Source organism: Eucyclogobius newberryi, unplaced genomic scaffold (genome assembly GCF_026437365.1).
Source record: "Eucyclogobius newberryi isolate DKJ021-1_F unplaced genomic scaffold, fEucNew1.0.hap1 SCAF_14, whole genome shotgun sequence".
Classification (NCBI taxonomy): Eukaryota; Metazoa; Chordata; class Actinopteri; order Gobiiformes; family Gobiidae; genus Eucyclogobius; species Eucyclogobius newberryi.
Genome location: NW_027315768.1, coordinates 38,428,554 through 38,456,536, shown reverse-complemented (window position 1 = coordinate 38,456,536; position 27,983 = coordinate 38,428,554). Strand labels below are relative to the sequence as shown.

Sequence of the window (27,983 nt, the reverse complement as noted above, 5' to 3'; positions counted from 1 at the left end):
AGCAGGACTAAACCAGGACTGAACAAACTGGGACAAAACGAGACTTTACAGGGTCAAAGGTGTAAGTCCAGTCTTTGTCCTCAGTCGCCCCGAGCCTGGACCTGCGAGAGCTTCCAGACATGGTCTATGTGGCCAAAGAAGGCACCACGGTCCGGCTGAAGATCCCGGTCATGGGAAAACCCGTCCCCAAAGTGTCCTGGAAGAAAGGAGACGATGAGGACCTGACGGACACGGGACGGGTCTGTGCAGAGTCCACCGCCGTCAACACCACGCTCCTGATCCGGGACTGCCAGAGGAGCGACGCCTCCAAGTACATCATCACCATGAGGAACAGCGCCGGCACCAAGGAGTCCACCGTCTTCATCAGGTCAGAGGTCGAGAGGGCAGGGGCCAGAGGGCAGGGGCCGAGAGGGCAGGGGCCCAGAGGGCAGGGGCCCAGAGGGCAGGGGGCGCTAGAGGGTCAGAATCACAACAGCAGTTGCCTCGAGGGGCAAAAGTGAAGAAAAAAAAGTCCCAGCGTCCCGTGTCCTTCGACACATGTCCCAGTGTCCCGTGTCCTTAGACACATGTCCCAGCGTCCCGTGTCCTTAGACACATGTCCCAGCGTCCCGTGTCCTTAGACACATGTCCCAGCGTCCCATGTCCTTAGACACATGTCCCAGCGTCCCGTGTCCTTAGACACATGTCCCAGCGTCCCGTGTCCTTAGACACATGTCCCAGCGTCCCATGTCCTTAGACACATGTCCCAGCGTCCCGTGTCCTTAGACACATGTCCCAGCGTCCCATGTCCTTAGACACATGTCCCAGCGTCCCGTGTCCTTAGACACATGTCCCAGCGTCCCATGTCCTTAGAGCAGAGACCAGTTCTTCAGGAGGAGAACCAAGGAAGTTTCTTTTTAGGAAAACGTACATTTCCTGTGAACATTGTTTTACGGCTTCACTATTTCACTGCTGTTTGGATTTTGGACGTTATAAAAATAAGTTAAATTAAAGCCGCAAGCGGCAATGATCGGCCCTCGCCATGCCCCCACCGCTACGCCGCCGCCACGCCGCAAGAGGAGGGGACGCTAACGCCAATTGTCCTTTTATTACGCCTACTGCTGAATCTGTGACGCTGTCACATCTTCTCCCCTTTGTTTTACATCAAAAAGCTATTTTATTTTGAATTCTTGGTAAAATGTGCGGCTCTGCTGCACAGACACCGTGACTCTTTGAATAAAAATGTGAATAACTTTTGATGGTCCTGAAGATGAGTCTCACCACATTTCAGGTTAAACAGGCTGACGCCCTGAGGGGGAGGAGTTTGTGAAAGTCTAAAGTGTAAACATGTTCTGGTGATTTCCCCATTGGAATAACATGGGAGGTTTTGGTCATCGCTACGGCAACGACATAACAATTATGACATGAGTCATTGACTTTTTTGATGGGGCCAAAATTGAGTTGTGTCAAATTTCATATAATTTCGCAAAACTAAACATTTAACCTCCATATAAAATCTGTAGGGGGCGCTGTGGCGCCAAATTAATTTATTTCACTTCAAGTAGGTTTAGGGCAAAGAGTTTAACAACTGATTCTAATTTGACGCAATTCGGACTTTATCTGAGCAAACGGCAGAAATGTAAAATTTGGGAGATTTCTGAAATTCTTGCTACAGTTTGTGGCTTCACCGCTCAGAGACCGTGAGAGGTATCAATGTCATTTGGATAACTTTTGATGTCCCACTCCTCAGTAGCATTTTCACACAATTTCAGCTTTTTAGAGCCAACGCCCTGGGAGGAGTTCGTAAAAGTTTGGAAAAACTCCCGAGTCATGCTTAGCCATTTTTGAAGCAATATGGCCGACATTTGGTTGGGCGGACGGCGTTGCCGTAATAATATTTTTTACTTCTCTTGTCACCATCTACCTCTGCGCCAAATTTCATGATTCTACGATCAGATTTTTTTTGGGTCATTTCCCATCTCTCAATGCATTTTTGGTACATTTGGGGGCGCTGACGCGCCAATTTTTTAAATTTTAGAAAAGGGAAATAGCCAGAATATAGAGGCACGATTTTTAGAGGTGTGAACATTTTTGTGACTTTTCGTCAATGTCACTGGGTGAAAAATAGGGGGCGTGTCCCGAGAAGAAGAAGAAGAAGAAGAATAATATTCCGATGCGAAAACAATGTTTCCCATTTTTCAAATATCATAAACTATACATTTTCGAAAAGCGCTCGCGCTTTCCTACCTCATGGTGTGGGTCCCTGGTCACTGACGGGTACTTTCGATAATTTTGAGTGGGCTCCGCCCACTTTGTGTTTTTGGCCCTCTAAACAGTAATAATGTTCCATTTTTGCATTACATGTTTATATGAACCGAACATGCAAGAGATGGAACGTATTCATGAGCTACTTAGCGCAAATGAGTGCTTTACATTGGGATGACGACCGATGTAAAGTGCTCGTTTAGTGCGCACTTTTGCACGGGCTTCGCCCGTTTACAACGGTAATGTTCCATTTTCCTACTACTAATTAGTCTGCACGGGCGTGTGTGAGTGAAGGAGTGCGTTAGTGAGTGTTTGGAAGTGGGCGAGCGCTTCGCGCTCGATTTCGTGCGCACTTTCGCAGCCGTGCTTCGCACGGCCTTACGGGACTAATAGGCCTCTCGCCAGCTTGTGGCGCTCGGGCCTAATTAAATTGAAAGCCAAAGTCTTCAACTTTATGTAGGAAATTAAGTATTTGGCCTAGTTCAAGTTTTGGGTTTGTGCTGCACGATTCGTCTGATATAAGACATTATGTTCATACAAACATGATGAAAGTGTCTGATATCAGTCAGTTATAGAGCGCAAACCCATGACCCTCTGGTTAGGAGGTGAATGCTTTTAAAGGCTCATGTCTCTTTCCTGTGGCAGAGTGGTGGGCAAACCCGGCCTCCCCATTGGTCCCGTTAAGTTCAAGGACGTGACAGCAGATGGCGCCACACTTCGCTGGTGCGCTCCCAAAGATGATGGAGGCTCCGAGATCACCAACTACATCCTGGAGAAGAGAGACTCCGTCACCAACATGTGGGTGACCGTCTCCTCCAACGTGGACGGCAACAGCCTCCGAGTGTCCGGGCTCCACGAGGGCACCGAGTACGTCTTCAGAGTGAGCGCGGAGAACAAGTACGGCGTCGGAGAAGGGCTCAAGTCCGAGCCCATCGTGGCCAAGCACCCCTTCAGTGAGTAACGCCAACACGGCTGAACCCTGATGCTAACATGCCTGAACCCTTATGCTAACACGGCTGAACCCTGATGCTAACATGTCTGAACCCTTATGCCAACACGGCTGAACCCTGATGCTAACATGTCTGAACCCTTATGCTAACACGGCTGAACCCTGATGCTAACATGTCTGAACCCTTATGCTAACACGGCTGAACCCTGATGCTAACATGTCTGAACCCTTATGCTAACACGGCTGAACCCTGATGCTAACATGTCTGAACCCTTATGCTAACACGGCTGAACCCTGATGCTAACATGTCTGAACCCTTATGCTAACACGGCTGAACCCTGATGCTAACAAGTCTGAACCCTTATGCCAACACGGCTGAACCCTGATGCTAACATGTCTGAACCCTTATGCTAACACGGCTGAACCCTGATGCTAACATGTCTGAACCCTTATGCTAACACGGCTGAACCCTGATGCTAACATGTCTGAACCCTTATGCTAACACGGCTGAACCCTGATGCTAACATGTCTGAACCCTTATGCTAACACGGCTGAACCCTGATGCTAACATGTCTGAACCCTTATGCTAACACGGCTGAACCCTGATGCTAACATGTCTGAACCCTTATGCTAACACGGCTGAACCCTGATGCTAACATGTCTGAACCCTTATGCTAACACGGCTGAACCCTGATGCTAACATGTCTGAACCCTTATGCCAACACGGCTGAACCCTGATGCTAACATGTCTGAACCCTTATGCTAACACGGCTGAACCCTGATGCTAACATGTCTGAACCCTTATGCTAACACGGCTGAACCCTGATGCTAACATGTCTGAACCCTTATGCTAACACGGCTGAACCCTGATGCTAACATGTCTGAACCCTTATGCTAACACGGCTGAACCCTGATGCTAACATGTCTGAACCCTTATGCTAACACGGCTGAACCCTGATGCTAACAAGTCTGAACCCTTATGCTAACACGGCTGAACCCTGATGCTAACATGTCTGAACCCTTATGCCAACACGGCTGAACCCTGATGCTAACATGTCTGAACCCTTATGCTAACACGGCTGAACCCTGATGCTAACATGTCTGAACCCTTATGCCAACACGGCTGAACCCTGATGCTAACATGTCTGAACCCTTATGCTAACACGGCTGAACCCTGATGCTAACATGTCTGAACCCTTATGCTAACACGGCTGAACCCTGATGCTAACATGTCTGAACCCTTATGCTAACACGGCTGAACCCTGATGCTAACATGTCTGAACCCTTATGCTAACACGGCTGAACCCTGATGCTAACATGTCTGAACCCTTATGCTAACACGGCTGAACCCTGATGCTAACAAGTCTGAACCCTTATGCTAACACGGCTGAACCCTGATGCTAACATGTCTGAACCCTTATGCCAACACGGCTGAACCCTGATGCTAACATGTCTGAACCCTTATGCTAACACGGCTGAACCCTGATGCTAACATGTCTGAACGCTAACGCTAACAGCCCTTACCCCTGCACCATGCTCTACCCTGAGCTTCGCCTCTTTCCACCGTCTCTCACCCCCATACTCAGCGGTGTCTCATTGTGTCCTCTGTCTCCAGACGTCCCGGAAGCTCCGCCTCCTCCTGAGATCATGAGTATGAGGCACGACTCGGCTTATCTGGCCTGGTCAGATCCCAGGAAGACCGGCGGCTCGCCCATCACCGGTACGACCACGGGCCACATTCACCTCACATAACTCCTTTTGTAATGTATATATTCTATATGATATGTGCCATATGCAGGGTATCATGTGGAGTTTGTAATATATATATTCTATATGATATGTGCCATATGCAGGGTATCATGTGGAGTTTGTAATGTATATATTCTATATGATATGTGCCATATGCAGGGTATCATGTGGAGTTTGTAATATATATATTCTATATGATATGTGCCATATGCAGGGTATCATGTGGAGTTTGTAATGTATATATTCTATATGATATGTGCCATATGCAGGGTATCATGTGGAGTTTGTAATATATATATTCTATATGATATGTGCCATATGCAGGGTATCATGTGGAGTTTGTAATGTATATATTCTATATGATATGTGCCATATGCAGGGTATCATGTGGAGTTTGTAATGTATATATTCTATATGATATGTGCCATATGCAGGGTATCATGTGGAGTTTGTAATGTATATATTCTATATGATATGTGCCATATGCAGGGTATCATGTGGAGTTTGTAATATATATATATTCTATATGATATGTCCCATATGCAGGGTATCATGTGGAGTTTGTAATATATATATTCTATATGATATGTCCCATATGCAGGGTATCATGTGGAGTTTGTAATGTATATATTCTATATGATATGTGCCATATGCAGGGTATCATGTGGAGTTTGTAATATATATATTCTATATGATATGTGCCATATGCAGGGTATCATGTGGAGTTTGTAATGTATATATTCTATATGATATGTCCCATATGCAGGGTATCATGTGGAGTTTAAGGAGAGGAACAGCATGCTGTGGAAGCGAGCCAGTGCCACCGTTCTGATGATGAAGGAGCACAAAGTGACCGGACTGACCGAGGGCCTGGAGTACCAGTTCAGAGTCTTGGCCATTAACCTGGCAGGAATGGGCCGTCCCAGCGCTGCCACTGACCCGCAGGTGGCGCTAGACCCCATCGGTACGTCATATACTTATGGAGAGATAAAGTAAAAGTATTATTCTTTATGCACAAAGCTTCTAATATTGAGGATAAGATATTTCTACATAAAGTCAACATGATTTGAGTTTTACTGGTCGTTATGCTGTATTTTCATTATTTAAACATGTCATAATGTTCAGTCAGTGGCTGAAGGTCGTCTGTATAATCTGAAGGTCGTCTGTATTATCTGAAGGTCGTCTGTATTATCTGAAGGTCGTCTGTATAATCTGAAGGTCGTCTGTATTATCTGAAGGTCGTCTGTATAATCTGAAGGTCGTCTGTATAATCTGAAGGTCGTCTGTATAATCTGAAGGTCGTCTGTATAATCTGAAGGTCGTCTGTATTATCTGAAGGTCGTCTGTATAATCTGAAGGTCGTCTGTATAATCTGAAGGTCGCCTGTATAATCTGAAGGTCGCCTGTATTATCTGAAGGTCGTCTGTATAATCTGAAGGTCGTCTGTATTATCTGAAGGTCGTCTGTATAATCTGAAGGTCGTCTGTATTATCTGAAGGTCGTCTGTATTATCTGAAGGTCGCCTATATAATCTGAAGGTCGTCTGTATTATCTGAAGGTCGTCTGTATAATCTGAAGGTTGTCTGTATTATCTGAAGGTCGTCTGTAAAATCTGAAGGTCGTTTGTATTATCTGAAGGTCGTCTGTATTATCTGAAGGTCGTCTGTATAATCTGAAGGTCGTCTGTATTATCTGAAGGTCGTCTGTATAATCTGAAGGTCGTCTGTATTATCTGAAGGTCGTCTGTATAATCTGAAGGTCGTCTGTATTATCTGAAGGTCGTCTGTATAATCTGAAGGTCGTCTGTATTATCTGAAGGTCGTCTGTATTATCTGAAGGTCGTCTGTATTATCTGAAGGTCAACACCATTATAAAGTCCTAATGTGCTCGCCTCCTCCGCAGACCCTCCCGGTAAACCCGACGTAGTCTCCATCACTCGCAGCACAGTGACCCTGCAGTGGGCGGAGCCTCTGTCGGACGGCGGGCACAGACTGACCGGGTACATCGTGGAGAGGCGTGACCTGCCCTCCAAAATCTGGGTCAAATGCAACACGGTGAACGTGGTGGACCCGGCCTACACGGTGAGCGAGCTCCAGGAGGGATGCAAGTACGAGTTCAGGATCCGCGCCAAGAACGCCGCCGGAGCCCTGAGCCCGCCCTCTGACCAGACGGACACCATCATCTGCAGCGATGAATACGGTGAGACTGGAGTTAGATCTGAGTTAGATCTCAGGGTTTGTCCCTGGTTTGTCCCTGGTTTGTCCCTGGTTTGTCCCTGGTTTGTCCCTGGTTTGTCCCTGGTTCGTCTCTGGTTTGTCTCTGGTTCTAACCCATGTGTCCCCTCAGCCGCCCCGACCATCATCATTGACACTCAGGTGAAGGAGGGCCTGACGGTGCGAGCGGGCGACACCATCGTCATCACTGCCACCAGCATCCGGGGCAAACCCTCGCCCACGTCCTGCTGGTCCAAAGGAGGAAAGTACTTCAAACCCTCAGACATCGTCCACATCGAGGCCACAGAGACCTCGTCCACTCTGTCCATCAAATACGCCAGCCGCAAAGACTCTGGCGAATACATCATCACCGCCACCAACCCCTTCGGCGCGAAGGAGGAGACGGTCAGCGTGAAGGTGCTGGACGTGCCGGCCGCGCCCGGACCCATCGAGTGCAGCGGCATCTCCTCTGAGAAGGTTCCACACTTTCTTTATTTCAGTTGATAGTCACGGACTCTGATCATATGAGTCCGTCCGATGACATTTAGATTCAAATATACATATTAAGAACCATCTCACACATGTTTTATATATATTGATATTGATATATTGTTGTGTATTTTATTTACACATGTTTCTTCTTTTTAAAGACAAAAACACACATTTGTAATCATGAACTTCATATTCAGTGCTTGAATATTGATGGAATAGAACACAAGTCGCATAAATCATATTATTATCATAAAACATTGTACGGTCGTTGATGTCTCGGGAAGGTAAAGGACACAGCTGTCTTCATGCTGAAGTACTGAACCTGATGTCCCCGGCAGGTCACCCTCACATGGGCCGCGCCCCTGGAGGACGGCGGAGCGCCCATCAAACACTACACTCTGGAGAAGCGCGAGACCAGCCGACTGCTCTGGACAGTGCTGGAGTCCAAGGTCCAGGACTGTCACTACGTCGCCCACAAACTCATCCAGGGCAATGAGTACTTCTTCAGAGTCCGGGCGGTCAATCAGTACGGCACCAGTGAGCCCGCCCACTCCGAGGCGGTCAAGATGGTGGACAGATATGGTGAGACAACATACAACACAACTGTAGTGGTTTTGTATTGAAATGATGAATGTACATTTAGAAGATGTCCTCATTGTGTTTCATGATCCTTCTTTTAGTCCAACATGGACATCATGGGACTTCAGATAAAGCCTTTTGCCTGACTTTGGCTTATTTACAGACACGTTCATGTCCAGTGTCCCTGATCCCTCTATGTTTGATCTCTGTAGGTCCTCCCGGCCCCCCGTCCAAACCGGAGGTGGAGAAGGTGGACGGACACTCTGCCACGGTAACCTGGCGCCGCCCGGCAGATGATGGTGGCAGCAACATCATTGGCTACTGTGTGGAGAAGAAGGAGAAGAAGAGCATGAGATGGGTCAGAGCGTCCAAGAAGCCGGTCACCGAGCTGAGCTTTGAGTCCACCGGACTCACCGAGGGAGTCGAGTACGAGTTCAGGGTCATGGCCGAGAACCTGGCCGGGTTTGGAGAGCCCAGCGAGCCGTCCATGCCGGCCCGCACCATCGTAGCTGCCTGTGAGTGTCAGAGAAACCACAATGAACAATGACAGTACAGCAAAGGCTTGGACCCAAACATTTGAAATGAAATCATGTCAATGTTTCTAATCTTGATTCTCTTATTCCTCTGTGTTTTTGCAGTCCCTCCGGGCCCTCCAGTGAACCCCCGCGTCACAGACACAACCAGAACCACAGCCACTCTGAACTGGGGCAAACCGCTGGACAACGGCGGCATGGAAGTGATTGGATACATCATTGAGCACCGTAAAGATGGCACCGAAGAGTGGACAAAGGACACTCCCTCGTCCCCCCTCAGGATCACAGAGTTTGTGGTCCCTGGGCTGGAGGCCGGAGGCAAATACTTCTTCAGAATCAGTGCGGTGAACGCTAAAGGCGCCGGTGAGCCGGCCGAGACGCAGGAGGCCGTAGAGATCGTGGAGAGGGATGCAGAGCCTGAGTTTGAGCTGGACGTGGAGCTCAGGAGGACTCTGGTGGTACGCGCCGGGTGCTCCATTCGAATGTTTGTGCCAATTAAAGGACGTCCCAGTCCCAGCGTCACATGGACCAAAGAGGGAGGGGCAGTGACCAGAGCTGTGATTGACAGCACAGAGTCCTTCACCATGCTCCTGATCCCCGAGAGTACTCGTAATGATGCGGGCAAATACGAGCTTACCCTGGAGAACGCCTCCGGGAAGAAGACGGCAGATGTGCACGTGCGCGTGCTGGACTCCCCAGGACCCCCCATCAACCTCAAACCCGTGAAAATCGACAAAGACAGCATCAGTCTCTCCTGGGAGATGCCACTCATCGATGGCGGTGCAAAAATCACCAACTACATCATTGAGAAGAGAGAGTCCACACGCAAAGCCTTCGCCACCTGCGTCACTCACTGCCCCTTCACATCCGCCTGCATCTCCCAGCTGGGCGAGGGCTGCGAGTACTACTTCAGAGTGTCCGCCGAGAACGAGTACGGCATCGGAGAGGCAGTGGAGACATCCGACCCCATCCGCGCTTCTCAAGCCCCCACTCCGCCCCCAAGCATCATCCCTACGGACATCACCAAGAACTCCATCAGCCTGGCCTGGACCCGCCCCAAACACGACGGCGGCAGCCGCATCACTGGCTATGTCCTGGAAGCGCAAAAGAAGGGCACAGACCAGTGGGCCCACGTTACCACGGTCAAATCCATGGACTTCATAGTCAAGAACCTGAACGAAAACGAGGAGTATATCTTCCGCGTGATGGCCGTAAACCTTTCGGGTCGCAGCGCCCCGCGGGAGAGCAAGCACATCGTTGTGAAGGAGGCCACCATGCTGCCCGAGTTTGACCTGCGTGGCGTGTGCCATAAGACAGTTATCGCCAAAGCGGGAGATGAGATCAAAGTGGAGATCCCATTGATGGGCCGCCCCAGACCAACCGTGTCTTGGCAAAAGGATGGAGGCATGCTGAAGCTCACACAGAGGACCAACGTGGAGACGACCGCTGCCACTGTGGTGCTCAGTATTGGCGAGTGTAACCGCAGTGACGCAGGAGTCTACACCATGACCGGAAAGAATATCGCCGGAACTGTCTCCGAAAACCTTATTGTCAAAGTGCACGATGTTCCAGGGCCACCTAAGGGACCGGTGAAGATTGTGGAAATCTCCAGAACCTACTGCGTGTTCTCCTGGGAGCCTCCAGAGAATGACGGTGGAGTCTCCATCAATAACTATGTGGTGGAGATCAGAGACACGACAACACAGACTTGGACCGAGCTCTCCAGTACCATCATCCGCACTGCGTTCAAAGCCGTGCGCCTCAACACCGGCTCCGAGTATCAGTTCAGAGTTAAAGCAAAGAACAGGTATGGCACTGGGCCACCCATCACCTCCGAGGCCGTGGTCGCCGCCTACCCCTTCAAAGTCCCTGGACCCCCTGGCACTCCGAATGTGGTGGCCTTCACCAAAGACTCCATCACTGTGGGCTGGAACGAGCCTGTGTCAGATGGAGGTAGCGAGGTGCTCGGGTACCACGTGGAGCGTAAGGAGCGCAGCAGCATTATGTGGATGAAGATCAGCACCAGCATGGTGAAAGGAAACCTCTTCAAAACCAGTGGCCTGGAGGACGGCGTGGCTTACGAGTTCAGAGTCACTGCAGAGAATCTGGCGGGCATTGGTAAACCAAGCAAAGCCTCAGAGGCCATACTCGCCCTGGACCCTGTGGACCCCCCAGGCCAGCCTGAGCCTGTGTTTGTCAATAAGAACGTCATCACCATTCAGTGGACCAAGCCAGAATATGATGGCGGTTTCAAGATCACCGGCTACACGGTGGAGAAGAAGGAGCTCCCGACCGGCCGCTGGATGCGAGCCAACTTCACAAACATTATGGAGACGCAATTCACTGTGAGTGGCCTGACGCAGGACGCCTCTTATGAGTTCAGGGTCATTGCCCGAAATGCGGCAGGCGCCGTCAGCGTGCCCTCCGATCCGTCCGACCCCATCATCTGTTGCGACGACATTGTGGAGCCGCGTATCATGGTTGACGCCGTGTTCAAAGATGTGGTGCAGCTGAAGGCCGGAGAGTCATTCAAACTGGACGCTGACATCGCAGGGCAGCCCACACCCTCCATGGTCTGGACAAAGTACGGCAAAGAGGTGGAGAACACGCTGAAACAGGAGGTGCGCTTCACCGAGCTCACAACTACGCTCACTAACAAAGACTCTGTGAGAGCCGATGGAGGAGAGTTTGTCCTCACCGCCACCAACGTGGGAGGATTTGCAAAACACATCTTCAAAGTCAAAGTTTTAGATCGGCCTGGTCCCCCGGGTGGACCCCTCAAAGTGTCTGACGTCACGGCCGATAACTGTGTCATCGCCTGGGCCCCTCCTGCAGACGACGGCGGCGCCAAGATTGAGGGTTACATCATTGAGAAGCGAGAGTCCAGCCGCCTGGTCTGGACCAGCGTGGCCTCCAATTTGCAGGTCACAGACTTCAAAGTAACCAAACTGCTCAAAGGAAATGAGTACATCTTCAGAGTCATGGCCGTGAATAAATACGGCCTGGGAGAGGCTCTGGAGTCCGAGCCGACCATCGCAGACAACCCCTACACCGTCCCCGCTCCTCCTGAGAACCCAGAGGTCACCGCCATCACAAAAGACTCCATGGTCCTGATGTGGCAGGAGCCAAAGAGCGACGGAGGAACCCCGATCACTCACTACAATGTGGAGAGGAAGGACCGCACGGGCCTGCGTTGGGTCAAGTGCAACAAGAGGAAAGTGAAGGAACTGCAGTTCAGAGTGAGCGGGCTTCTTGTTGGGCACATGTACGAGTTCAGGGTGACGGCGGAGAACGTGGCTGGAGTCAGTGCTCCAAGCATCTCCAGCCCCTTCTACAAAGCCACAGACATCCTGTACGTGCCAGACCCCCCCTGCAACCCCAGAGTTCTGGACACTACCAAGTCGTCCATCACCGTGGCCTGGAACAAACCAGTCTACGATGGTGGTTCAGATGTCACCGGGTACGTTTTGGAGACTTGCACCCCCTGTGAGAAAGAGGAGGATGAGGAATGGATCATCAGGACACCCAAAGAGGGTCTGATAGCTACAAGCTTCACCATCTTGAACCTGATGGAAAACCAAGAATACAAGATCCAGGTCTCTGCCATGAACAGTGAAGGCATGGGTGAGGCCGCATCTGTGCCTGAAAACCCTAAAGCCGAGGACCGCCTGCTTCCACCCGAGATGGACCTGGACTTGGAGCTCCGGAAGGTGGTGAGCCTCAGAGCCTGCGCCTCACTGCGCCTGTTCGTTCCAATTAGAGGACGCCCCTCACCCACTGCCAAATGGACCAAAGAGGATGGAGAGCCTGTGGAGAGAGCCACCATTGAGAGCACCACCTCTTACACTTCCCTGGTCATTGAGAATGTGAACCGCTTTGACAGTGGAAAGTACAACCTCACCGTGGAGAACAGCTCTGGCTCCAAAGTGGCCACCGTCCAGGTGTGTGTCCTGGACACTCCTAGTGCTCCTCAGAACCTGAAGATCACTGCTGTGACCTACAAGTCTGTCACACTCATCTGGGACCCTCCTGTGAACGACGGTGGTGTCAAAATAAAGAACTACATTGTTGAGAAACGTGAGTCCACCAGAAAGGCCTATGCCACTGTCAAATCAAACTGTCACAGCACCACGTTTACCATTGACCAACTCCTTGAGGGATGCAACTACTACTTCAGAGTCCTAGCCGAGAACGAATTTGGTATCGGTCTTCCCATTGAGACCATTGAGTCTGTCAAAGTGTCTGAAAAACCGCAGCCTCCAGGAAAGATCATTCTGAAGGACGTTACGAAGAGCAGTGTGACTCTGACGTGGGAGAAGCCAGTGCACGATGGCGGCTCTAGAGTCGGATGCTACGTGATTGAGGCTCAGCCAAAGGGCATTGACAAGTGGACACAGGCGCTGATTGTGAAGGAGACAGAGGCCACCATCAGTAACCTGAATGCTGGTGAAGAGTACATGTTCCGTGTCTCTGCCAGAAACGAGAAGGGCACAAGTGACCCGCGGCAGATCGGTGTCCCGGTCATTGTCAAAGATCTGGTCATTGCTCCGGACGTGAAGATGCTGTTCAACACCTTCAGTGTTCTCGCCGGAGAGGACCTCACGATTGAAATACCCTTTGTGGCTCGACCCAAAGTTGCAGTGTCCTGGGTGAAAGACGGAATTCCACTCAAGAGAACCACCAGGGTGAACTATACCGCTGCAGAAACGATGCTGAACCTAAATATTAAAGAAGCAACCAGTGACGACGTGGGCCACTACGTGATCACTTTGACCAACACAGCCGGAGAGAACAAAGTGGAGTTGGGAGTGGTGGTCCTGGACAAGCCGGGGCAGCCCACGGGTCCTGTCAAAGTGGAGGAGGTGACATCTGACAGCATCAGCATCTCCTGGAGTCCTCCAGATTACAAAGGAGGCTGCACTATTAAGCACTACATCGTGGAGAAGAGAGACACGTCCACCACCACGTGGACCATGGTGTCTCCAAACCTTGCACGCACCAAGGTGAAGGCCGGCAGACTGAAGACCGGGTCGGAGTACCAGTTCAGGATCACGGCCGAGAACAGATATGGCAAAGGGCCAGCGCTGCAGTCTGAGTGCATCGCTGCACAGTACCCCTACAAACTGCCTGGACCACCAGGTACGTTTCTACAATCTTAATGTCCAAGTGTGCAAGGATTTATCTCATTTATGTAATCATTTTGGATCAGAATGTCATTCTTTTTAATGCTAAACTAGAGCATAATCCATATGTGTTTAGTTTCAATATAGCCCTGGTAAGATAAGATACACTTTATGTGTCCTACAATGGGTAAATTCCAGTGTTGCAACACAGATAAGGCCCAGAAACAGATTAGGCCCAGAAGTATAATAATAACTTAGGACAAAACTCTCAATAAAAATAACACTCTTATTTACAGTTGGTTTTGTAATTGGTTATTTACAGTTGATTTATCCTATTGTATCATTATACATTATTATTATAATTATGACATATTATTCATTATACTGTCAGGAAGTATTCAGGTGGAGCAAGAATAACGTGTAGGAACAAACAATTGAATTAGCCTTGGAATAACACACAGTTTTGAGAATAACTTAAATAAACATATTTTGCACATCATTAATCATTAAATAATAATCATTAAACCTAATAGTGAGATTTAAAGTAATACTGTACAATATTTGTATAATATTTGTGTCGATATGTATCATGTTCATATGGGGTTCATACACGGTACAGAATTAGACTATATTAAGGAGGGATGCACCGATATATCGGCCCAGTATCGGTATCAGCCGATCATCAGTGAGTAAAAGCACTTACATCAGTGATGAAGCGTTAACTCTGGGTCAGTTCTAACTCTTCAGAAACAGGAAGCAAATAAGCTCTAGAAAAGTTTTAGACAAAACTTATGATTAAACATGAGACAAATTCACTCACGACAAATGTAATGTGTACATTTATTTGACTCAATTTACATAAAAAAAAATCAGTTTAGACATAACCCTAACCCAAATAAGTTTAGTGTGAGAAATACTATATAGAAAATATCTGGTTCACCACTAATATTAACACTAATGATATATCTGTCTCTGTAGGTACTCCTTCCATCGAGGCTTGCACCAAAGACACCATGGTGGTGATTTGGAACGAGCCGGTGAACGATGGAGGCACTTCCATCCTGGGCTTCCACCTGGAGCGCAAAGAGAGGAACAGTATCATGTGGGTGAAGCTGAATAAGTCTCTGATCGTAGAGCAGACCTTTAAAACCACCGGACTGGAGCCTGGCATGGAGTATGAGTACCGTGTCTATGCAGAGAACATCGTCGGTATTGGCAAAGTCAGCAAAGTGTCCCAGGGCACCATAGCGAGGGACCCGTGTGATCCTCCAGGTACTCCTGAGGCAACAAAGATCACTAAGGACTCTGTGACAATTGTCTGGACCAAACCCGAGTACGACGGTGGAGCCAAAGTCACGGGTTACATCGTGGAGAAGAAGGAGCTGCCTGAAGGCCGCTGGCTCAAGGCCAACTTCACAAACGTCATTGAGACAGAGTACGTCGCCACCGGACTCGTCCCCGATAACCAGTACGAGTTTAGAGTGATTGCACGCAATGCGGCCGGAGTTTTCAGTCTGCCTTCCTACAGCACCGGCCCCATCACCGCCAAAGACGAAATAGAACCACCGCGCCTCAGCATTGACCCACAGTACACGCAGATGCTCATCGTCAATGCCGGAGACAATTTCAAGATTGACGCGGATGTGCACGGGAAACCCCTGCCTTCTATTCACTGGATGATGGGAGAGCAAGAGCTCGGCAACACCATTCACAGGGAGATTAAGAATATGCCCACAAAGGCACTTATATCTGTGAAAGAAGCTAAACTGTCCGACGGAGGGGAGTACACGCTACTGCTCAGGAATCCCGGTGGGGAGAAGGAGGTGAAGGTGAATGTGGTGGTCTTGGATAAACCTGGGGAACCACAAGGACCTGTAAATGTGACTGGAATCTTGAATGACCGCTGCTGTATCTCTTGGAAGGCCCCAGTTCAGGACGGCGGCTCAAAGATCTCCCACTATATTGTGGAGAGACGTGAGACCAGCCGCCTTGTATGGACCGTGATTGATCCCAAGGTGGAGAACACCTGTCTGAAAGTAACCAAACTGCTGGAGGGAGATGAGTACATCTTCAGGATCAGAGCTGTGAATCAGTTTGGAGTCGGCGTGCCTCTTGAGTCTGCTCCAGTCTTTATCAAAGATCCATACATTCCACCGGGAGCACCCAAAGGCCTGGAGGTATCAGACATCAAGAAGGACTCTATGATCCTCACATGGGAGGCTCCCTCTGAGGACGGAGGTAGCCCCATCACAGGCTACATCATTGAGAAACACGACAAAGAGGGCGTGAGGTGGACTCGCTGCAACAGATCTACTGTCACTGAACTCAACTTCAGAGTGACTGGGCTTTTGGAGAGCCACATTTATGAGTTCAGAGTTGCTGCTGAAAATGCCATTGGCGTTGGAGAGGCCAGTTCCCCCACCGTCTTCTTCAGAGCCGTGGACCCTGTGTTCCCACCAGGCCCTCCACACAACCCAAGAGTCCTGGACACCTCCAAGTCCACTGTGTCTTTGTCCTGGGGCAAACCTGCATTCGACGGTGGCTGTGAGATTCAGGCTTATATCGTGGAGTGTTGCACAACCACAGATCCAGTAGAACCTGTGGCCGAGGACCCAGCAGAGGAGGGTGCCACCCCAGAGGCGCCTGCCGAGGAGTGGGTTATGTGCACCCCACCCGCCGGCATTAAACGCACCAAATATGAGGTCACAAGCCTGAAAGAGAACCAGGCCTACAAGTTCCGAGTCTGCGCCCTGAACAAAGTGGGCGTGGGCGAAGCCGCAGATGTCTCTGGGGTCATTGTAGCTCTGGACAAACTCGAGGAGCCCGACCTTGACATTGACCCCGAACTTCGCAACATTGTTTCGATCAAAGCTGGCGGTTCTCTCAGACTCTTTATCCCAATCAAAGGCCGCCCTACTCCTACCGTTAAGTGGGACAAAGATGAAGCACCGCTGAAGGAGACGGCGCAAGTTGAGGTCACAAGTAGCTACTCTTCTCTGGTAATCGACAACATGAGCCGCAACGACAGTGGCAAATACTGCATTACCATTGAGAACACCAGCGGAATAAAGTCTGCCTACATTGTGGTGCGAGTCCTGGACACGCCAAGCGCCCCAGTGACCCTCAAGGTCCAAGAGATCACAAACCAGTCGGTCACTCTGGCCTGGGAACCTCCTCTTCTTGATGGTGGCGCTAAAATTAAAAACTACATTGTGGAAAAGAGAGAGAGCACCCGTAAGACCTATGCTGCTGTGGTCACAAACTGCCATGCTCTGTCTTGGAAGGTGGAGTCTCTGCAGGAGGGCTGCAGCTACTACTTCAGAGTCTTGGCTGAGAACGCTCATGGTGTCGGTCTTCCCGCTATCATCTTGGACCCACTAAAGGTCTCTGAGGTGCCGCAGTGCCCTAAGAATCTGATTGTGACAGATCAGACCAAGACCAGCATCTCACTGGCCTGGGAGAAGCCTGAGTACGATGGTGGCAGCAGAGTGCTGCAGTATCTGCTAGAGGTGCAACTGAAGGGGCAACAGAAGTGGAACGGCGTCAATACTTTTAAGACAATGGAGGCTACAGTGTCCAACCTGAACCCGGGAGAAGAGTACCTGTTCAGAGTCACCGCTATGAACGACAAGGGAAAGAGTGACCCGCGTGTACTCTCCGGCCATGTCATGACCAAAGACCTGGTCATTGAGCCAGACGTGCGTCCAGCCTTCAGCAACTACAGCGTTCATGTTGGGAAGGACCTGAATGTCGTCATCCCGGTGATTGGCCGCCCCAGGCCCGTTGTGAGCTGGAGCAAAGACGGAGCACCGCTGAAGTTCACCACACGAGTGAATATCATTAACGCACCTGGCACGACCACACTCAGCATCAAAGAGGCGACAGGAGATGATGGTGGAATGTACACTGTCAGCGCCACGAATACTGCTGGAAAGAAGGAAACGTCAGTCGAGATCATTGTCCTGGACAGACCGGGCCCTCCATCGGGCCCCGTGAAGTTTGATGAGATCACAACTCAGAGCGTCAGCATCTCCTGGAACCCGCCCAAACACAATGGTGGCTGCCAGATCTCAAATTATGTTGTTCAAAAGAGAGACACCACCACCAACGTCTGGGAGAATGTCAACATCAACTACGCCAGGACATCCATTAAAGTAACCCGACTCAAGACAGGGGCTGAGTACCAGTTCAGAATCATCGCTCAGAACAAATATGGAAAGAGCCATGGCTTAGACTCCCCAACTGTGGTGGCCCAGTACCCATATAGAGAGCCAGGTCCTCCGGGCACTCCCTTCATCGCTTCTCTTTCCCGTGACCATCAGTTGGTGGAGTGGCATGAGCCAGTCTACGATGGAGGCAGCTCAATCTTGGGTTACCACCTGGAGAGGAAGGAGAGGAACAGCATCTTGTGGGTGAAGATCAACAAGACACTAATCCATGAGACCATGTTCAAGAGCTACCCTCTGGAGGAGAGCGTGGAGTACGAGTACCGCGTCTATGCCGAGAACATTGTTGGCATCGGTCGCTGCAGCAAAGTGTCTGAGGGCTGCGCGGCACGTGACCCTTGTGACCCGCCCGGTGACCCTGAGCTCGTCCACGTCACCAAAGACACTATTGTGATTCAGTGGACCAAACCTGAGTATGATGGCGGCAGCAAAATCACTGGCTACACTGTGGAGAGACGTGACCTGCCCGAGGGACGTTGGGTCAGAGCCAACTTCACCAATGTCATCGAGACACAGTTTACCATTACCGGACTCACTGAGAATGCTCAGTACGACTTCAGAGTCATCGCCAAGAATGCCGTAGGCACCGTTAGCAAACCATCCTACAACAGTGGCCCCATTACTGCCAGCGACACGGTGGAGGCGCCTACATACTCCATCGACCCTGAGTTCACTAAAACAATTGTCATAAACGCGGGAGAAACATTCCAACTCGACGCCGACGTGCGTGGAAAACCCCTTCCAACAATACAGTGGTTCAAGGACGAGAAACAAATTGAAAACACGCTGAGACTTGAGATAAAAAACTCTGAGAAGCGAGCAATGATTGTCATTAAAGACTGCGTGCGCATTGATGGTGGGCTGTATGTGTTACAACTCACCAACGAGGCCGGCAACGAAACCATTCCCTTCAAAGTGGTGGTTCTGGACAAACCCAGCGTCTGCGGGGGTCCTTTGCATGTGACCGGAGTGGCTGAGGACAGGTGCACACTCGCCTGGCGTACGCCACTCCACGACGGCGGCAGTGCCGTCAGTCACTACATCATCGAGCGCAGAGAGACGAGCCGCCTGGCCTGGACCATTGTTTGCACCAGCTGTACCAGCACCTGCTACAAAGTGACCAAACTGCTGGAAGGTAATGAGTACACGTTCCGCGTGATGGCTGTAAACAAGTATGGCACCAGCGAGCCTCTGGAGTCTGAAAATGTTCTCATGAGGACGCCATTCATGACTCCAGGACCACCCCACATTGAGGACATCTCTCACATTGCTCACGATGGAATGACTCTCTCGTGGACCTCCCCCGAATCTGACGGAGGCAGTGAGATTATAGGATACGTCATTGAGAAGAAGGACAGAGCCGGTATCAAATGGACCAGATGTAACAGACAGAAGGTGACAGATCTCTCCTTCAGAGTGACCGGTCTGACCAACAGCCATGAGTATGAGTTCAGAGTCTCTGCGGAGAATGTTGTGGGAACCGGAGAGCCCAGTCTTCCCAGCTCCTACTACAGAGCTTGTGACCCCAAGTTCAAACCCAGCGCTCCCAGCTACATCAACGCCACTGACTCCACCAAGACCTCCATCTCGCTGGCCTGGGGAAAACCGGCATCTGACGGCGGAAGTCCCATTCAGGGCTATATTGTGGAGGTGTGCAAAGCCGAGGAGGAGGAGTGGATCATGGTCACTCCTGCCACCGGCCTCAGGCTCAACAAATATGAGATCACAAAGCTAGCGGAGGGCATGGAGTACAAGATCCAGGTCAGTGCTCTGAACAAACTGGGCGTGGGCGAACCAGCTGTCCTCTCTGGCACTGCAAAGACTGAAGAACGCGTGGAGCCACCGCAGATCCACCTGGACTCTGAGCTCAGGAAGGGCATTGTGGTTAAGGCTGGCGCCTCTGTCAGAATCCACGTTCCATTCAAGGGCCGTCCGATGCCTGAGATAAAGTGGAGCAAAGATGAAGGTGAGCTGCCGGAGAAGGCTGTTGTGGAGAAGGCACTGACATTCACGCAGCTTTCCATCGACTCTAGCGACAGAAACGACTCCGGGAAGTACACGCTGAGTCTCACAAACAGCAGCGGCACTGTGTCTGAGGTGGTGTCTGTCAAAGTGCTGGACACTCCTTCTTCTCCTCTCAAACTTGTTGTCAAAGAAGTTAAAACCAACTCTGTGACTCTGGTGTGGGACGCGCCTCTCGTTGATGGTGGCTCCAAAATAAAAAACTACGTCGTTGATAAACGTGAATCTACCAGAAAGGCCTACGCCAATGTCTCCACAAAATGCACAAAGACCACGTTCAAAGTGGAGAATCTAATCGAGGGCGCCATGTACTACTTCAGAGTGTCCGCAGAGAATGAGTTTGGAATGGGACAACCAGTGGAAACAAAGACCGCCTCTAAAGCCTCTGAAGTGCCGCTGCCAGTGGGAAAAATCTATCTGACAGATGTGACTAAAGTGAGTGCGTCTCTGGCCTGGGAGAAACCGGAACACGATGGAGGAAGCCGAATTGGAGGTTACCTTATCGAGATGCTGCCCAAAGGAACAGATAAGTGGGGCGTGGCATCAAATGTGAAGACCTGCGAGGGCACCGTGAAAGGCCTAACCTCCGGAACAGAATACATGTTCAGAATAATCGCATACAACGATAAAGGCAAGAGCGAGCCCAAAGCCTTAGCTGCTCCCGTGATCGCAGCAGACATGACGATGGAGCCCAGCATCAAACTGCAATTCAACAGTTACACCGTTCTTGCCGGAAAAGACCTGAAGCTGGAATTCCCAGTGATCGGACGCCCCAAACCCAGAGTCGCATGGACCAAAGATGGACAAACACTGAAAGTCACCTCCAGAGTCAACGTGGCCAGCACAGCGAGCACCACCTCCATCTCCATCACAGAAGCCTGCAAAGATGACCTGGGAAAATACTCCATCACCGCCACTAATTCTGAGGGCTCAGCCACGGAAGAGGTGTCTGTTATCATCCTGGATAAACCGGGCCCACCCAAAGGTCCTCTGAAAGTGGTGGAAGTGAGCAACACATTTGTGCATCTGGCCTGGGAAGCGCCAGAGTACACGGGAGGGTGCCAGGTCAAAAACTACATTGTGGAGAAACGCGACACAACAACACAGACATGGCAGTCAGTCACCACACAGCTCGCAAGAACAGCCTTCAAAGTCACCAAACTCAAGACTGGTGCCGAGTACCAGTTCAGAATCATCGCAGAGAACAGGTACGGAAAGGGAGCATCTCTAGACTCCAAATCTATCGTGGTGCAGTACCCGTTCAAATTACCAGGGCCACCTGGAACACCACACATTCAATCTGCCACAAAAGAAATGATGATTGTGGAGTGGAACGAGCCAGTGATTGACGGAGGAAGCACTGTGATTGGCTACCACCTTGAGAGTAAAGAGCGAAGCAGCATTATGTGGAACAAACTGAACAAGATGCTCATTGCCGACACACAGTTCAAGATCTGTAATCTGGAGGAAGGAATTGGGTACGAGTTCAGAGTATATGCTGAGAACATTGTTGGAATTGGACGCTGCAGCAAAGTGTCTGAGTCCTTTGTCGCTCGTGATCCTTGTGATCCTCCTGGCGCTCCTGAAGCCATAACCATCTCCAAAAACGTGATCAAAATCCAGTGGACCAAACCACAGTATGACGGCGGCAGTAAAGTGACCGGATACATTGTGGAGAGGAAGGACCTGTCATCTCCTGATGGCCACTGGGTCAGGGCTAACTTCACCAACATTGCAGACACAGAGTACACCGTAACTGGTTTGACCGAGGCAGAGCAGTACGAGTTCAGAGTGATCGCCAGAAATGCAGCCGGAGTTTTCAGTGAGCCTTCTGACAGCTCTGGACCTATTACCGCCACAGATGAAATTGAGCCTCCACGTGCCTCCATGGACCCCAAATACAAGGACATTATTGTGGTGAACGCAGGCGAAAACCTGGTGCTCGATGCTGATGTTCACGGCAAACCTTTCCCGGAAATCAGCTGGCACAAAGAGGGCAAAGAAATGGCCAAAGCGCTGCGTATCGAAGTAAAACTCGCTGTGAAGCGCGCCTCCATGACCATTAAAGATGTGACCAAACTTGACAGCGGAAACTATGATCTTGTGCTGAAAAATCTTGGAGGCGTAAAGAACTTCCCCGTCATTGTTAAAGTGCTGGACAAACCAGGGGCCCCTGCTGGGCCCATGAAGGTGACAGGCGTGATGTCCGACCGCTGCACACTCGCCTGGGCTCAGCCTGCTCTGGACGGAGGCGCTTCTATCACGCACTACATCCTGGAGAAGAGGGAGACCAGTCGACTCTCCTGGACGGTGGTTTCACCCAAAATTGATGGACTCTTCTTCAAGGTCAAGAACCTACTCCCGTCTGAGGAATACATCTTCAGAGTGAGAGGCGTGAACAAATACGGCATTGGTGACTTCCTGGAAAGCGAACCAATAATTGCCCGTAACCCGTACAAACCCCCAAGTGCTCCAGGTACTCCTGAGGCTACTGAAATCACAAAGGACTCCATGCTCCTTTCTTGGTCTGCCCCAGAGCAAACAGGTGGTGCTGAGATCCAGGGCTACCATCTGGAGAAGCGTGACAAAGACAGCATTAGGTGGACTAAATGTAACAGAGAGAAGCTTCTGGAGACCAGCTTCAGGGTGACCGGTTTGATGACCAACCACTTTTATGAATACCGCGTCACTGCTGAAAACGAGGCGGGAATGGGAGACCTGAGCGAGCTCTCTCTTCTCTGCAGAGCATGCAACGCCCTCACCCCACCTAGACCACCGCACCATCCTAAAGTCATAGACTACTCCAAGACATCAGTTTCCCTGTCCTGGGGAAAACCCGACTTTGATGGAGGTGCCTATGTTAAGGGCTACATAGTGGAAATGAGGGAGTACACGCCTTTGCCCGAGGAAACTGAGGAGGCAGAGGTGGCACCCGCAGTCGAACCAGTTGCGGAGAAAGAATGGTCCATGTGTACTCCTCCGACTGGAATCCAAGCCACAAAACTGACCATCACAGATCTAAAAGAAGGAGGAGAGTACCAGTTCAGAGTGTGTGCCATAAACTCGGAGGGCGTGGGCGAAGCTGCTAATGTCAGCGGCACCGTAGTCACCTCATCCCGTGCCGAAGCCCCAGAGGTGGAGCTAGACGCCGAGTTGAGGAAGGTGGTGTCTGTGCGCGCAGGTGGAACTCTGCGTCTGTTTGTGGCAATCAGAGGACGCCCGGAGCCAGCAGCGAAATGGGAGAAGGTCGATGGCCTTCTCACGGACCGCGCCGCCATTGACACCACCAGCTCCTACACCATGTTGGTCATTGATAGCGTGAACAGGTTTGACAGTGGAAAGTATTCCCTCACGCTCGAGAACAGCAGCGGATCAAAGTCTGCTGTTGTTGCCGTGAGAATCCTGGACACTCCAAGCGCTCCACAGAAGTTTGCTGTGAAGGAGCTAAAGAAGGACTCTGTTACTCTGGCCTGGGACACTCCTTTGACTGACGGGGGCTCCAAGATAACAAACTATATTGTGGAAAAGAGAGAATCTGTGCGTAAAGCCTACACTACTGTCACCAGCAACTGCACGGCCAACTCCTTCAAGATCGAGGAGCTGCCTGAAGGAGGAACCTTCTACTTCAGAGTGTGTGCCGTAAATGAGTACGGACAGGGCCAGAGCGTTGAGACCAAAGAGATCAAGATTTCAGAAGTGCCTATGCCCCCGAACAAAGTCACCCTCGTGGATCAGACCAAGACCAGCGTATCTTTGGCCTGGGAGAAACCGACCCACGATGGGGGCAGCAAAGTTATGTGCTATAACGTAGAATTCAAGCCAAAAAGTGGTGACAAGTGGGGCACAGCTTGCACTGTCAAAGTCCTAGAGGCCAAGATAGCCAACCTGACGCCCAATGAAGCGTATCTGTTCAGAGTCTTGGCCATCAATGAGAAAGGCAAGAGCGAGCCCAAAGACCTGGGGCTGCCGGTCATTGCAAAGGACGTGCCCATTGAACCGTCTCTGAACCTGTTGTTTACAGCATACAGCGTCAAAGCCAAAGATGACCTAACAATTGAGGTGCCAGTCAGAGGCAGACCAAAACCTGTCGTCTCATGGAAGAAAGATGGCCTCCCTCTGAAACAGTCCTCCTCTGTGACCATCCTGAACACAGCCGTTTCCTCAAAGATCATGATCAAAGAGGCCAGCCGGGAGAATGTAGGTAAATACGAGATCACTCTGGCCAACACGGGAGGAACTGTCTCCAGTGACATCACTGTGGTCGTCTTGGACAAACCTGGACCTCCTAAAACCGTCAAAGTGGACGCTGTCACCTCTGACAGTATCAGTCTGTCCTGGTCTCCGCCCGAGTATGACGGTGGTTGCTCAATCAGCCACTACATTATTGAAAAGAGAGACACCAACTCTCAGGAGTGGCAGATTGTTGCTGGCAACGTGGCCAGAACGGCATTTAAAGCCGGACGCCTTACTCACGGAGCAGAGTACCAGTTTCGCATTTATGCCGTGAACAGATATGGAAAGAGCACTTACTTGGACTCACCAGGAATCACAGCTCAGTACAACTTCAAACTGCCTGGACCTCCCTCCACTCCCATCGTGAAGCTGGCTACTAAGTCATTCATGATAGTGACGTGGAACGAGCCGGTAACTGACGGCGGCAGCCCCGTGCTGGGCTACCATCTGGAGAGGAAGGAGCGCACAAGCATACTCTGGACAAAGATGAACCGCGGAATGATCAAAGACACAGAGTACAAAGTGAGCGGTGTCGACGAAGGCATGATGTATGAATACCGTGTTTATGCAGAGAACATCGCCGGCATTGGTAAGTGCAGCAAAACCTGTGAGGCTGTTGCAGCTAGAGACCCATGTGACCCACCTGGAATGCCCGTGGTTATGGCCGTGACCAGGTCCTCCGTGTCTCTGTCCTGGGACAAACCCGAGTATGACGGTGGTGCCAAAGTATCAGGCTACGTCATTGAGCGCAGAGATCTGCCCGAAGGACGCTGGACCCGTTGTAATTTCACCAATGTGCCGGAGACGCACTACGATGCCACAGGGCTCACAGAGAACAGCCAGTACGACTTCAGAGTCATTGCCAAGAATGCAGCTGGACTCTTCAGCCATCCCTCATACAACACTGGGCCCATCACAGTCATGGATGACGTGGAACTGCCACGCATTATGATGGACGTGAAATACAGGGAGACAGTGAAGGTGAAAGCTGGAGAGACTCTGAGAATCAGCGCTGACCTGGCTGGCCGCCCTGAACCTGTTGTTTCCTGGACTAAAGACGGAAAAGAGATTGAGCTGAGAGCCAGGATCCAGATAGTTTCCACAGAAACAAGCACCGCCATTGTGGTGAAGGATTGTATCAGACGGGACTCCGGACAGTACGTCCTGACACTGAAGAACATCGTCGGTGTTGTCACCATGCCCATCAACTGCGTAATCATGGACAAACCCGGCCCCTGCGCCGGACCTCTTCATATCACTGGACTTACAGCCGAGGCCTGCACTCTGTCCTGGGGCCCCCCGCAGGAGGCTGGAGGAGAAGACATCACTCACTACATTGTAGAGAGAAGAGAGACAAGCCGCTTGGCCTGGACCTTGATTAAAGGAGACATTGCTAAGACCTTCTACAAAGTAAAGGGACTGTTGAAGGGAGAGGAGTACGTCTTCAGAGTGATCGCTGTGAGCAAACTTGGCAGAGGAGAGCCTCTGGAAAGCGACATTGTCAAGATTACTGACCCCTTCACCGTCCCCACCCCGCCCATGAGCATCGATGTCACTGAAATCACCGGAGACACCATGACACTTACCTGGTGCAAACCTGTGGCGGACGGAGGCAGCGCTGTGATCGGGTACATGATTGAGCGCAGAGAGAAGACCGGCATGCGCTGGGTCCGTGTCAACAGGGACCTGGTGACCGAATGCACCGCCGTCGCCACCAAACTGAGGAAAGGCTGCGAATATGACTTCAGAGTGTACGCAGAGAACGCCGCCGGGCTCAGCCCTGCCAGCGAGCACTCTGCTGTCTTTAGGGCAGCAGATCCTCTGGTTATTCCCTCTCGACCCACCAAACCTAAGATCATTAACTCAACTAAAGACTCCATCTCCATCGTATGGAAACCCCCAACTGAGGATGGTGGAGCGGCTGTCCTGGGCTATAGCGTAGAGTTCAGGGAGTACATCCCTAAACCCAAGACTGAGGAGGATGAGGAGGATGAGGAGGAATATGAAGACGAGGAGGAAGAGGAGGAGTCACCCGAAGAGCTGGCGCGATGGACAGAGGCAATTGCTCTCGCCAAGAGCCTGGAGTTTACTGTCAGTGGCCTGAAGACCGATACTGAATACGAATTCTGTGTCAAAGCTGTGAATAAGATCGGGCCGAGCGGCCGCAGCTCGTACTCTGACCCGGCCGCTGCCATGGACCGCACGTGCGAGCCCTCGTTCGACGTGGACCTTGAGATGAGGAAAGTGCTGATGGTCAAACACAGTGCCGCTTTCACACTGAATGTGCCATTCAATGGAAACCCCGCCCCCTCAGTGGAATGGGTCAAAGAGGGAGTGGACCTTAAGGTCAGAGGAACCATCGACTCCACAGAGTCACACACAAAGCTCACCATTGACAAAGCCACGAGGAATGACTCTGGCGAGTACAGTGTCACCATCACGTCTCCTCTCGGCACGGCCACGCTGCCAATGTCGGTCAAGGTCCTGGACTCGCCTGGACCGCCCATGAACGTAAAGGTGTCTGAAGTGACTCGTGACTCTGCCACGCTGACGTGGGAGGCACCGGAGAACGATGGAGGAGATGCGGTGAAGGTGTATCACGTGGAGAAAAGAGAAGCCAGCAAAAAGGCCTGGGTTTGTGCCACAAGCAACTGCCACGAGCTGAGCTACCACGTGGAAGACCTGCAGGAGGGCGCCATCTACTACTTCAGGGTGATGGGAGAGAACGAGCACGGCATTGGAGTGCCCCAGGAGGCCAAGTCCGGCACCAAGATCACAGGTACGAGAAATAAAAGCTATGGGCACAAACTGATCAGCAGCTTTGAGACTCTAATGTTTCACGTCATGGTAATAAACATATTGAAATTGCATTTAGTCAATTACAGGGGATTTTTCTGTGACATAGCAATATTATCCACATGGAGACAAGAGTGACCTTCCATCAGAAAAGTTACACAGTGCACCTTTAATATACTATTAACTCATCCAAGTTTTAGATATTTCTACTTCATTGCAGAAAATTAAGAGTTTGAGAGTAAAATTAAGAAAACTTTGTTTCAACCAACAATTCAAAAACATGCCACACCCGTTATGCAGTTATGCTTGAATAGAAAGTACACAGATATGAACTAGCTGGCAGTTCAAAAGAATCCTTTGCATTTGGTACCACTTTATAATAGCTACACTCCTACACCTTAAATGACCCTAACAAAGCATGAGCAACATTTAGTTTATCAAATGTCATTCCAGCATAGTAAATATGTAATTAAGTTTATGGTTATGAATTAGGGTTAGAGTAAAAGTAAAGTAGTAGAAAAAGATTCAGTTGAAGTCATCTGGACAGTTTTTAGAAAAACAAGATGTTTCAACTCAAGAGTCATTCTCAGTCTGTGGATTCAATCTGAGAACTCTGAGTAAGCTCCGCCCACCGTATGGAACCTCATGATTATAGCTCTGTTTGCAGTTTCGCTTGAACCTGATCTTCTTGCACCTTAACAGCAGTAATCCTGCTGTAATCCTGCTGTAATCCTGCTATAATCCTGCAGTAATCCTGCAGTAATCCTGCAGTAATCCTGCTGTAATCCTGCTATAATCCTGCTGTAATCCTGCTGTAATCCTGC

At 50.5% G+C, this 27,983-nt stretch overlaps 1 protein-coding gene across 1 annotated transcript in view; it reads left to right on the top strand.

Annotated features, from left to right (window-relative positions):
* The window catches only part of LOC140359129 (titin-like), a 342,168-nt gene that overhangs the window by 270,314 nt on the left and 43,871 nt on the right, over positions 1-27,983 (top strand). The window contains exons 124-133 of the mRNA XM_072443997.1: positions 85-367; positions 2,890-3,197; positions 4,809-4,913; positions 5,709-5,906; positions 6,845-7,141; positions 7,289-7,632; positions 7,986-8,229; positions 8,439-8,741; positions 8,865-13,898; positions 14,861-27,142. Coding sequence (XP_072300098.1) covers positions 85-367; positions 2,890-3,197; positions 4,809-4,913; positions 5,709-5,906; positions 6,845-7,141; positions 7,289-7,632; positions 7,986-8,229; positions 8,439-8,741; positions 8,865-13,898; positions 14,861-27,142 — 19,398 coding nt within the window. The remainder of the gene's footprint in view (positions 1-84; positions 368-2,889; positions 3,198-4,808; positions 4,914-5,708; positions 5,907-6,844; positions 7,142-7,288; positions 7,633-7,985; positions 8,230-8,438; positions 8,742-8,864; positions 13,899-14,860; positions 27,143-27,983) is intronic.